Source organism: Acipenser ruthenus, chromosome 9 (genome assembly GCF_902713425.1).
Source record: "Acipenser ruthenus chromosome 9, fAciRut3.2 maternal haplotype, whole genome shotgun sequence".
Taxonomy (NCBI): Eukaryota; Metazoa; Chordata; class Actinopteri; order Acipenseriformes; family Acipenseridae; genus Acipenser; species Acipenser ruthenus.
In genome coordinates, this window is record NC_081197.1 from 33,818,698 (window position 1) to 33,832,147 (window position 13,450).

General features: G+C 41.0%; 1 protein-coding gene across 1 annotated transcript in view; it reads left to right on the forward strand.

The window, feature by feature from the left end:
- Positions 1-13,450, forward strand: part of LOC117406118 (discoidin, CUB and LCCL domain-containing protein 2-like) — a 46,726-nt gene that overhangs the window by 11,071 nt on the left and 22,205 nt on the right. The window contains exons 2-3 of the mRNA XM_034009942.3: positions 4,422-4,649; positions 5,836-5,973. Of these exons, the coding sequence (XP_033865833.2) occupies positions 4,422-4,649; positions 5,836-5,973 (366 nt within the window). The remainder of the gene's footprint in view (positions 1-4,421; positions 4,650-5,835; positions 5,974-13,450) is intronic.

The window sequence follows — 13,450 nt, forward strand, 5'->3', positions numbered from 1 at the left end:
AGGCTCGAATTTGCAGGACTCCAGACTGGGAATAAAATGGTTGCAAAATTTGTAAACAGTTTTTTCAGGGTGAGGCGCATTGGCACCTGTAACACAAAAAGGTCAATATTTATGAATGCGCTAGGAAGTCGGTCTATAAGGGGTGGGAAAAAAATGCATTATTAACACATTCAGTAATTAATATCATAAATAGCAGAGCCAACTCACTACAATTTAAAACTTGTCATATTATGATTACATTCTTAGCATGTAATCATAAGAGCTGTCTGTGCTACATGCTGTCAGATCAGGACTACACTGACACTGAGCATTGGAGCTGCAGCATGCTACTTCCCACTGTACACAATTAGAGGTGCCATTACCAATTCCAGACCCAACTCTTATAATATATCTAAAACACAATCATGCTGAGTTCATTGCAGTCAGCTGCATTGATTAACCACTCCGCAGAATGTGGCACCCAGCAACAGAATTTGGCAACCATTTTTTTCTGGCCTGGAGCCATTGGCTCCCAAAACAAAAACTTTGTCTGGAGCCCTGCTTTGTAATTTTGACCATCTAAACCTTCTACAGTCCTTCAGCCCCATCATGTCATCTGCAAGCTAAATTGTACTGTAGCTCAGAAAAGTAAGACAATGCAAAAGTTACAGGTAATGGGTACTTTAAGCCTGTCCATTTTTTTATATCCAGAATGGTGTTTATTATAGATATTACCTACAATATAGAGCTTTATTTATCGTAAGCTACAGTAGTACGGTAAATACCGTTGTTGTATAACAATTTTTTTAATTGCATGGGGCACTAGTGTACATAATATAATAGGCCTACTTAATATATCTTAGAATGATACTGGTAGTTTAAAATTAAACCTCTTTAGTAACTGTCCGTGAGGTGGAAAAGTACATTTAATTTGGTCTTTCCTTAATGTTTGCTCATAATTTAATACACTGTACAACCAGCACAAAGAGTGTTAAATTCAGACATGTATAAAACTGGAGAGTGGGGGAAAAAAAGCTTGTTTTATTTTTAATGTTTTGTTCATCTCCCTGTAGAGAAAGAAAGGGTCATTACAAACTTAGCATGAGCTTTTAACTCAGTGTTTCTCAACGGGGGCGGTACTGCCCCCCAATCAATCAATCTTTATTTTGTATAGCTCCTTTCATAGTGGACCACCATCATAAAGCGCTTTACAAGATGCAGTAACAAGAAGAAAATCCATAATACTTTAAATACAGAGAAATGCATAATACATGATATACAGTAAAAAAAAAACCATAACAATAGTGAAATTGCAAAAACCCTTTAAAACCCCCGTTATTGCTGTCATAAATATTTTGCAGACCTTTTTTTTTCTTCTAATTGTGAACGTGTCAATTACAGTTATCAAATGTATTTTTGACAGAAATGAATGTTTTAATAATCAGTTTTACTAAGCAGTTTTACTGCAACCGGACCCCTGATATTTGTATCCAGTTTGTTGATTCCAAAGCAGGAACCAGGTACCCAATTTCAAAGGAACCGATTCACATATCTGTATTGTTATCCACAGCAGTGCTTACAAAGGTACCACTAAATGTTCCTGTCAGGACAACTGAGGAAGTCAGCACCTCAGGTCACTTTATTTTAAAGTAACAAAAACGCTTATTCACTGCCAAACATGAACTTTAGTTGTGTAATGACTGCAGTATAGGATACTGACCTTAAGGTTAGGGTTTGGTGTAGGGAGAGGATTATTCATTGTTTTATAAACGATGATATGATAGCCAATCAGAGTGCAGTGTCCTGACAGGAGAATTTCTTGTTACCTTTGTAAGGACAGCCTATCCACACCATGGCGCAAGCATAGAAGATAGGTCGGCAATATTCCATAATAGTAAACATTTTATGTATGTATGTAGATGTTGATTATATTATTGACTGGGGTTTAATTATTTTAGTTTTATGAATCATTTTTCTGCAATTCTTGGAACTAGTGGAATTAAATGTAATTAATAATTGCTGTTAATTAAACGCAGGGTTCTCCCCAGGCCTTTTCAGCCAGGTCGGCCACCCAGCAAAGTGCCTATCACCGCTCGGCTGAAAAAACCATCTTGCAGATGCTACTGTGCCTTTAACAATAAGCATTGATTGCGCTTCTAGCAGACTAGATCAGTTGCGCGTTGCTAGGTGAAAAAAAAATCTTAACCAAAAAAAATAACCAATTATTTTCAAAACAAAAATAGTGACAATGAATGCTGGGGGTCAAAATAAGCCGGCGATCGGAGCAGTCCATCTCCTAATACTATATCTGCGCCGGCTACTTTATTAAAAAAAATATTAAGATTATTTTCAGGTATTATCATTCAGTCCATTTTTGTCATATTATTGTACTGTAAGGTGATATATAGTACATAATATCTATACATCTGCACCAACCCCCCCCCCCCCCCCCCCCCCAAAAAAAAGCGTATTCCTTTTGTTGTGATATTGTAACAATATGTACCCAGGTGCTTGTAAGAGATATTGGGGGTTCATGTATAGAGTCTGTACGCCTTTAAGAAGAAAGGCGTGATGGGATGTCAGCTTGTCAGCTGTTATCAGCTGACATACAAATGCTTAAGTGCAGAGGTGCTCGATTATTACACTGCGGTTTCATGCAAGTTAAGATGGTGACCAAACGCGTGTGAGTACTGTTGTGTTAAAAAAATGGTTAATGAACAGTTGCATTAAAAAAAAATAACGAAAAACAAAAATAGACGTGCATTAACAAAATGCCCTGAAAACTTAACATAAAAACAATTTAAATGAAGCAAGAAGCTCAATAATTAAGCTAAAAAGGAAGTGAAAAGGTTGCCTTTTTTTGTGAACTCCAATAACCCTACGTTATCTTTCCCCAGTCAAAGCGTAGAGTACCTAAATAAGCACAGGAATTTACCATAATAAAAAACAGTAATGAAAAAGAAAACACATAAAAAAGCGCAACCAGATATAGTCAACGAAAGACAACACATTATTTAAATTATTTGTCGTATTATATATATTTTTTCCATTAAAAGTGCTCCCGGCTATAATGTTCTGCCGTCCGGCTGTACAGAATTCCTGCGGAGATCCCTGAAACGGCATTGTTAATCAGCAATAAATCTTAATTTTTTTATTTTCTGTGGCAAGGGGGCGATGACTAAGCTCAGCTGATCCTTAGGGGTCGTTGTTAAGAAAAAGGTTGAGAAACACTGTTTTAACCTATCTTTGTATCAAACATTCAGCTACACTAAATGATTATGGTTGTGAGGTTCCTGACTTACCACTCTCAAGATGAAATCTCAAATCAATTGAAATGTTTGTGGGCTATCAAGTTACCACCACACCGCACTCCTTGTTTTTCCTTGCCATCAGGACAGTTGATACAGTACTGTTTGGCATCCAATTGAACTCTCACATGTTCGACAGCGGGACACTGGAGATTAATTTGGTATTTCAGTGGAATTTAGTAATTAAACGTGTTGCGTAAAAGCACAGCTGGGAATTTAAAAAAGTTCACTTCTTTAAGTGCTGACTTGTTATAGTGTGAATGCCCACAGAAGTACCCGTAATGTATGGAATCTTGGCAGTGTATTAGTAAGCTTGACTAAACACTGTGGCATCACCATTACTCTGCTGGGGTCATTTAGTTTCCTGTTGTGAACCCAATCTGTGAAGAGAGAGAATTGTCTAATTAAGTCCGCCTCTAAGCTTGTCATCAATCATCATTTAGTAAATTATTACTTGGCCCTTTTAATGCACTTTAAATGCTTATACCTCAAAACTGTGATTTTGTTACAGCGTTCTTGCTCTCAGCCAGCAACTTCATTCTATCTCTTTTAAATTCTAGACAATATCTTTCATTAATGCTTTGACCCAATGGTAACAGTTTGTTTAGTGTTCAGCCTATGCTTAGTATGTATTGTAAAATAGATTATTGGATATTCAGACTGTTGTACATGTCTGTTTGAGGGGTGGGGGTCACACAAAAAATGCCTATTGACACACTGTTTACCAATGAGCACTACCTATCCACACTGGAGTGAATCGCTACAGTTACCAGAAAGCTTGATGTGTGACCCTGTCACCAGCACCCTGTTTTTACTGCTTTTCGAACCTCCTGGCTTTCAGTCCTTGACTTTACGGTTCAGTGGTAACCACCCCTGCATCATCTGAGACCAAAGGGGCCTGAAAAACAGCCATTATATAAATCGCTAATATACTTTATGGCGCTCTGGTGTTTTTACAAAATTTAGAAGCAGGTAATCTGAAGAGACTTGTGTGCAGTATTTGAGATGTTGTTTGCATATCCTTTGTACACAAAGACCCAAGAAGAGGGACTTTGAACTGCACTGTTGGAGTCCCTGTTCTGTAGTTCCTACTTGCTCCTGTGGTTTTTAACCTTCTTGTACTCTATTTCCCAGGTGATGGCTGTGGGCACACACTTCTGGGCCCCAACAGCGGGACTCTGTCATCAATCAATTACCCCCAGACTTACCCCAATGGCACCGTGTGTGAATGGGAGATCAGTGTGAGACGCGGAGAAAGGGTTACATTTAAGTTTGCAGACTTTGACATTGAAGACTCAGATTCTTGCCACTTTAACTACTTGAGGATATACAATGGCATTGGTCCCACAAGGACTGAGATAGGTAAGGATTTTTTTGTATTTTGCATTGTGTTTTGGGTGTTCTTACTAAAGCCACATTTGTTTCACAAAACACTGCAGAGTAAACGCAACCTTTAACACTCTAGCCAGTTTTTTCAACTCCTTTTTGCTCTGACTCTTTACAGTGTGTAATGACTAAATGTGCTACTTTACTTTGGATAAGGCACAGTAGTTGTTGCCATGGACGTGTTTTTTCTTGCTGCTCGAGTGGAAGCAGCTCATTTCTCAGTAGGCTTCAGTCTTCTGTGTTATACTTATGCACATTCATATTGCTGTATTAATGAAATGCAGTCTTAGCACAGAGATCTGTCTTAATATGTGGAGATATGAGTGATTTGGATGTAATAATGATCTTTCTCTGAGGCTTTCTGCTGACAAAGGGAAACAGTCTAATCTGATATCTTGTATGCATCAATCATGCCAGGCTGGTGGGCTGTACAATCTTCCAGCTCAAGGGAAAATGACTGGCTTACAAGAGGCTCTGAGCATGACATATTAAATAAGCTGCTAAAATAATTTGAATGTAAATCTACCAGGTGAACGGTTTGCCAGCTTATCTCTTTACTTAGACACGCTTCAAAGTGTCATGATTTTGTAGTATGTGGCTTTTAGAAACATTTAAGTGGTTGATCACTGTAATATATTTGTTTTATTTTTTATTTATTTATTTATTTATTTTTGGATAGTCATTGTGGTCTCTGCCCTGTCGCAACAGGATTTGTATTTACTAACTGTAATAGGACCAGGTAATATGATTCTACCTGCCCACAGGCTCCTGTTGCCTGTTACACAGGAAGTGAAGTTATAGTGTTGTGACAGAAAATAGACTTTACATGAATGCTGTGCGTAGGAGAAATTACTTTTGAACTGCATAATAGCATTGCTTATTATTTTATAATATACTTACAGTACTGGGATTTATGTCATTTTTTCCCGTTATGATGTGAACTTTGGTGCAGGCATACTGTATCAGGAAGCGTTGATCCACATACATTAGTGTACATCCACATCTAGTTTGTATTTTAGACTATTTTTTTTGTATTCCCTACATTTAATTCAATTTTACATTGGACCAAAAAGAAAAAAGTAAGCAAATCATTTCTTTTTTTTTATCATTATACATGATAAGTCTTTTATTAGCCCGTTGATTTCTCTCTCTTCCTGCTCAGGCAAATACTGTGGACTGGGATTGCAGTGGGACCATCTGATTGGATCTGCAGGGAATGAAGTCACTGTCCAGTTCATGAGTGGTACACACGTTTCGGGGCGGGGCTTTCTTCTCTCCTACTCAACCACAGATCATCCAGGTATAGTGCATATACTACAAAGCAGAGATCAACTCTAAATTAAATCATTTAGAAGGCTGTCAACTTTATTTGCAATCTGGTACATCCCAATTTAACGTGCAAAAAAAAAAACAGCTTTTGAGTGTTTTCTAAGCAGTAGTTCTCCACGCTGCTTTTCTTCTCACATAGGAATTTCAATGCGCATATTTTAGACGATTTGGAGTAAATATGCTGGACATATACCAGGGGTGGCCAGACTTCCTCACCCTACGAGCTGCATCCCAACTTTTCCATATGGCCGAGAGCCGCAGGACACATGCTGAGATGTTTGCGAGAGGAAGACATTTTAAATACTAGCATTGTTGTGCAGTGCAGTAGTAGTTCTTGATGGCAGCAAAATAGACAAGGACAAGGGATAGAACACTGCAGAGCCTACACAGTTTGTGTAATTTGTATTGTACTGTAGATCTACAGATGTATTATACTTTAAATGTAACACACTGGTGTTTTTCCATTTTCTGTTTATACAGTATGTGTTATGCACTTAAAATATATTCAGTTATGAAGCAATATGCAGTAATTGACCTGATTTCACCAAAAACACCACATTTTGTAAGGATTATTTTTTGACAAGCTTTTTCCTTGAAGATCTAAATGCTGGGTTTAAAAAAAAAAAAGTTTTTCTTTATATGGCTGCTGTGTGTATTAAGTACTTTTGAGAGCTTTGTGGATGACAAATTCACTGCATTTATTTTAGTGGTGGGACAAACATGTTTTTTTTTATGTTCGGATATATGTCCAAGAACTATATTCGTTCGGAAATTTAGAAAAAAAAAACATTAAATGAAACACGTTATTTTATGTAGAGAGATACTCGGGGAGTATATTTATTGCGTATGACATTTAAACAAAAAAATCGGAAAAACAACAAAAACACAGAACTTGCATATACTATTGATATTACGGCAGTACTTCAGACCTTTTCGTAACTAACAAATACCAACCAGTAAAGAAATTTAAATGTATTAACATTTTGTTCGCAATACGTGTTCAAGTGCCTTTATAGAATTTAAGTAAACTCACCCTTTACAGTTCAAAACAAAATAATTTAAAAACAAAATCAGTCCATGACTTCTGCCTTAGGCAGGCCCGCTTCTTCGTAACGGTGTTACCAGCTGCTGAAAAAACCCTCTCTGGTGGAGTCGATGTTGCCTGTATACATAACATTTCCCTTGCAAATTGGGACAGTGTTGGAAAACGCAAAGCATGTTGCTTCCACCATAAGAGTTGGTCGTCTGTGACATAGTATGGGTTCTTTCAAAAAAAATATAGTACTCGGATCGGTTGTCCACGGTGTTAAGTTCCTCATCTATTATTATTATTATTATTATTATTATTATTATTATTATTATTATTATTTATTTCTTAGCAGACGCCCTTATCCAGGGCAATTTACAATCGTAAGCAAATACATTTTAAGTGTTACAGTACAAGTAATAATACAATAAGAGCAAGATAAATACAATGACTTTGGTTCAAGCAAGTACAAGTGTGACAAAATACAATTCAGTAATACAGCAGATAACAGTGATAGTTACATCAGGATATGATTAACTACAAAATACTACAGATTAAACACTTGGCAGATTACAGTACTCTGAAGTACAGGATTAAATGCAGTAAAATAGGGGGCAGATAAGAGCAAATAAAGCGCATTTAAGGAAGGATGATAGTGTCCCAGGGGAAAAACAGAGGAGTTCTACAGGTGCTGTCTGAAGAGGTGAGTCTTAAGGAGACGCCGGAATGTGGTCAGGGACTGGGCGGTCCTGACATCTGTAGGAAGGTCATTCCACCACTGCGGAGCGAGGGTGGAGAAGGAGCGGGCTCTGGAGGCAGGGGAGCATAGAGGAGGTAGAGCCAGTCTTCTAGTGCAGGCGGAGCGGAGAGGTCGAGTGCGGGTGTAGGGAGAGATGAGGGTCTGGAGGTAGCTGGGTGCAGTCTGGTCAAGGCATCTGTAGGCTAGTACAAGAGTCTTGAACTGGATGCGAGCGGTGATCGGGAGCCAGTGGAGTGAGCGGAGTAGTGGAGTTGCGTGGGAGAAGCGAGGCAGAGAGAACACCAGGCGGGCAGCGGAGTTCTGGATGAGCTGGAGCGGACGGGTGGCGGACGCAGGGAGGCCAGCCAGGAAGGAGTTGCAGTAATCTAGGCGGGAGAGTACCAAGGCCTGGACCAGGAGCTGGGTGGCGAAGTTGGTGAGGAAGGGTTGGATTCTTCGGATGTTGCTCAGGAAGAATCGGCAAGTGCGTGCCAGAGTGGAGATGTGCTGGGAATAAGAGAGGCAGGGGTCCAGGGTGACTCAGTGGTTCTTAGCAGAGGAAGAGGGAGAGAGTGTGGTAGATTCCAGAGGAACAAAGATAGAGAGATCAGAGGAGGGGGAGGAGGAGGGAAAGAAAAGGTCAGATTTAGAGAGGTTGAGTTTGAGGTGAGTGCATCCAGGAGGAAATAGCAGACAGACAGGTAGAGATACGGGAGGAGATAGTGGAGTCAGAGGTGGGGAAGGAGAGGAAAATCTCCACGGGAGGTGGGGTCGAGGGTAGGTTTTTTGAGGAGGGGAGTGATAGAGGCTTTTTTGAAGGCAGAGGGAGAGAGACCAGAAAGTAGAGAGGTGTTGAGAAGGGAGGAGATGAAGGGAAGTAGAGCAGGAGCAGCAGCTTGAAAGAGGTGAGTGGGGAGGGGGTCCAGGGCACACGTGGTGGGTTTGTGACCCTGGAGCAGGGAGGAGAGGTCAGAGTCTGAGAGGGGTGAGAAGGTGGAGAAGGAGGGTGAGTTAGTAGGGGATGCAGTGGGTGTAGGGGTTGGAGCAGGAGGTGGTGCGGGGGAGGGAGAGGTGTTAAAGAGTTTGCGGATATCTGAGATTTTAGAAGAGAAGAAGGAGGCAAAGTCCTCAGGGGAGATAGAGGAGGGAGGAGGGAGGAGGAGGGGGGGGGGGGGGTTAGGATCGAAGAGAAGGTAGAGAATAGTTTACGTGGGTTGTTAGTGGAGGCTTGGATTACAGATTGGAAATAAGTACATTTAGCAGAGGAGAGAGTAGAGGAGAGGAGAGTGTGGTAAAGGTCTAGGGCAGCAGGGAGTTTGGTTCTCTTCCATTTCTTTTCAGCAGATCGCAGTGTGATTCTTGCTGAGCGGAGCGCAGAGGAGAGCCAGGGTTGGGGAGGGGAGGGGCGAGCAGGTCAGGAGGTGAGGGGAGGGAGGAGGTGAGGGAGGAGAAGAGGGTGGAGGTAGCAGAGTCTACGGAGAGTTGTGAAAAGGAGTCGATGGGAGGGAGGTGAGAGAGAGCAGTGGATGCAAGGACAGAGGGGGAGAGAGAGCGGAGGTTACGGCGAGAGGTGACAGTGGGGGTAGGAGGAGCAGGGAGAGACAGAGAAAAAGAGATGAAATAGTGATCAGAGAGGTCCAGGGGGGTGACAGAGAGGGTGGAGGGGCAGCAGGCCCTGGAGAAGGTGAGGTCCAGTTGACGGCCAGCTTTGTGGGTAGGAGGGGATGGAGAGAGACAGAAGTCGAAGGAGTGAAGGAGAGGGAGGAATCCAGCAGAGTGGCTGGGGTTGGAGAGATGGATGTTGAAGTCACCTAACAGGACAGTTGGGGTAGACAGAGAGGGGAGGGAGGAGAGTAGATAGTCGTTCATCCAGAAAGTGAGCGAGAGGCCCAGGGGGGCGGTACAGTACAATGAGCAGGAGTTGACAGGGAGAGGTTAGTTGGACTGCATGAAATTCAAAGGTATTAACAGAGAGTGAGTAGAGATCAGAGGGGACAGAATAGAGTAAGGAGGGAGAGAGGAGATGACCAGTCCCACCTCCCCGTCCAGTGAGACGTGGGGTATGGGACAGGACGTAGAGAGAGGACAGGGCAGCGGGAGTTACAGTGTTATCGGGACAGCCAGGTTTCAGTGAGAGCAAGGAAATCGAGAGAGAGGTGGGAGGCAAAGGCAGAGATGAAATCAGCTTTGTTAGCAGAAGAGTGACAGTTCCAGAGTGCACCAGAGAGTGTGCGGGAGGGGGGGAGAGGCAGAGGGGTGAGGTTAGAGGGGTTGGAGGAGCAGCAGAGGAGAGAGGGCAGAGAATGAGGACGAGAGGACAGAACAGGGATGTGAGAGACAGTCATATGCAGGACAGGCAAGACAAAAGGCACAGTAGGAGCAGTGGGGTGGAGGATACTGACCTGACTAGTAGATGGCTTCTTCCAGAGCGCTGTTAGGTTCAGATCTATTCCAAAAGCGTCTCGGCGCAGGCCTCCCCTTGCTGGACTCCCACAGCTAGACTCCCGGCTCTTTTGTTGAGGCTCTTCAGTTTGCTGGCGCCGAAATAGGCTGCTTCATTAATGTTACAACTGCGTGGCAAAAGAACTAACTAAAATATCTTGCTTGAGGCGTCGGTTACCTGTAGACTCCCACAGCTAGACTCCTGGCTCTTTTGTTGAGGCTCTTCGGTTTGCTGGCGCTTCTTGCTGGCGCCGAAATAGGCTGCTTGATTAATGTTACAACTGCGTGGCAAAAGAACCAACTAAACTGTGTGGAAACCAATCAAATATCAAATCAAATAACCAATCAAATATCAAATCAACTTCTAATCAATTTAACCACTCACCTGACGAATACAAATTTTATTTTCGTGTTCAAATACATGTAAAAAAATATTTGTTTGGATATCTCCCACCCCTAATTTTATTTTGAAAGGGATTACCATACCTGCGCATGACAATATGTAAGATATGTAAATATTATATAAATTTTAGACCTGCAATATAACATTTAAACATGCATTCTCTTGTCTAGCGCCAACACTCCAATTTTATAAAAAGATTAATCTGAATAAGGATCTTTGGCACACACGCTATTTCATGATTGCCATACAAAACTCGCTTGAGTCATTAAATCATCTTCTTTAACACTGAAAGGAGCATCTGCCTTCAATCTGATCCAGGAGGACATTCAGATGCAAATGGGTTGTGATTTGTTTCATAATGAAGTTTGAGGTTGCTCGCCTTGTACAGACCACACTACAGTGTGTAAGCGATTTTGTTGCTTGCAGATGAGACACAGTTTTCAGTGAAAGCAAATGCTTTCTCCCAGTCTGGTTTAAAGCCTCATACGTTCATTTATTACTCGTGGATATTTTGCTCAATACCATTGTCTCCACGAAACGAACAAGCACTTAATTCAAAATGATAAAATGTACTTTTAACTGCACATCCAGCTTGCACTTGGTGAAATACGCATGAGCCAACGAGTGGTGTGGAAAGTCAAAAAGTGAAGAAATATCCTTGAAGTGAACATGCAGGCTCAAAGAAAAACCAGCAAGATTAATGATTACATAATCGTCTGCTTAAGAAATCCTGATTATGGATGATGGTGTTCTTCTGAAATCCACTTATCGGTGCACCCTTCGTGACTTCCCTGTCACAACTGAGTAAGAATAGTTTCGTCAGTCCATTTAAATAAAGTAAGAAGGGGAAAAAAAAGATGAAACGTGTTCTTAGAAATATAATATAGGAATTATAATACTGCCTTTACAAGAGCAAGTGATCACTAGATTGGGTTATTTGTCTGTATTTGTTCTAGATAGTTAAACGTTTTGTTAGTTAATTTTAACAGTGTAGAACTTTCAGGATGTTGCAGGTACTCTGCCCTTTTTATTCCTGGCATCAGTTGTAGTGGAGGCACGTACACATGTCACACTTAAGTTTTTGCATATACTATGGTGTAGATCATGGTGATCTACTTTGTGATAATGATGGCTCTCGATTTATAATTTACGAATGTGTGGGAAATAAGTATGTTACTGACACTTGAAAACACTTCAGCATAAAAGTAGATTTTTAACCTTTGGTTAAAAAGTAATGGAAAATGTTACTTCATAATGTTCTAGTCAGTTTCTGAGAATGCATTGCCAGTAATATGTTTTTAGAACTGTCTGGCCATTGTCACTATTGACTGGCTTAGGCGTCCTCATTCACAGCTGAGACAACTGACTGCGATCATCTTTTAAGTGCTGGAGATCTGGAATCTGCAGCAACAGTTCATGCGTCCCTGGGGTACAGTAATGGTTTCTCATCAATGTATTGTTTTGCAATCTGATGACATTTGTAGTGTACTACAATCAGAAAACCACAATCTTTCCCAGAATCCGACTATGCAAGCACTGTCCTCTGGAGTGTATGCTTGGGTCTGCGCCTTTGGCTTTGTAGCTGGCCTATGGGGTAGCGTTAATATGCATTGGGTGGGGATCTGCTTTCTTCACAGCCACATAGCTCTTTCACATGGCTGAGTGGATGTGTGGTGGGGCTGCTGACTTATGTCCAGATAAAATAGAAAAAGCATCGAAACTTGTGTGCATTCATGCGTATTGGTTTCTACAGACTTGAAATGACTAGAGTGCAGTTGTATTGTTTGTTGGAGGAAATCTGTATTTTTTGGAATCCGGCCCTGCCACTGCACTTTTAATTTTATGGGGTTGGTTTTCGGGCTAGTCTTTCAGCAGAACCTACTCATATCGGCTGTGTGAATACTTTCGTATCAAGTGTTTATGGTCTGCCTTTGAGACACAGTGTACTGTTTAGTGTTTACAGTACAGTAGTAGGCATACATTGAACTACAGTATAGACTTCTTTACACGCACAATCGACAGTCTGACTGAATAGTCACCAACCAGCGGAACTCAGTTATTTTATTTTGTAAAAAACAGGACTTCGAAGTGAAAAGCATTCTCCAGACATCGCATTATGAGGAATTCATGTTTGTAAGAGAGACAATGACTAGGGGAGCAGAGAGTGTAGATTTTTCCCATACAGGCCATCCATCACCTTTTATCGATGTGAGCTTGTCAAGGATTTCAGGGCAGGAAATTTAAGCAGATTGAAAGGCACTCCATTAGCAGCGTAATCTCAGATCGCTGGCTGCCCTTCCAACAGAAGGGTTATTGGTAACCTGTCAGTGTTATTATTTTATTATTATTCAGTGCAGTTTGCTTTTTAACTGTTTGTATTGAAAGGATGTCCACTGCTTACACAGAAAAATGGATGTTGAACTAGTGCAGTGTACTTTCTTTTTTTTTTTTTTTTTTGGTTAGCTGGCTAGTTTACCTTTGGTCATTTTTGTATCCTTATATATTCATCATGACTCCATTTTGAAACCTTTCCCTGCTTCCAATGGCGTTTTTTGTTATGATATTATAAGTGAAGTTAAAAGGCTGGCTCCTGTAGGGGACGTTAATCAAAAAGAGTATATGGTTATGGAATAAGATCCTAGTTGTAAACACTAAGCCAGGGTGACTATTCTGTTATTTGTATAGAAAGGTTCAGTAGTGTGTAACTTGAAGACTTATGCCTACTGGCTCTGAATCTGTCATTCTGAAACTGACTTGACTAAATCAATACAGCAAGGTCAATTGAGACTGATCTCCACAGTCAGCTATGCCATGATATGCCTTACTATTAGCTTTTC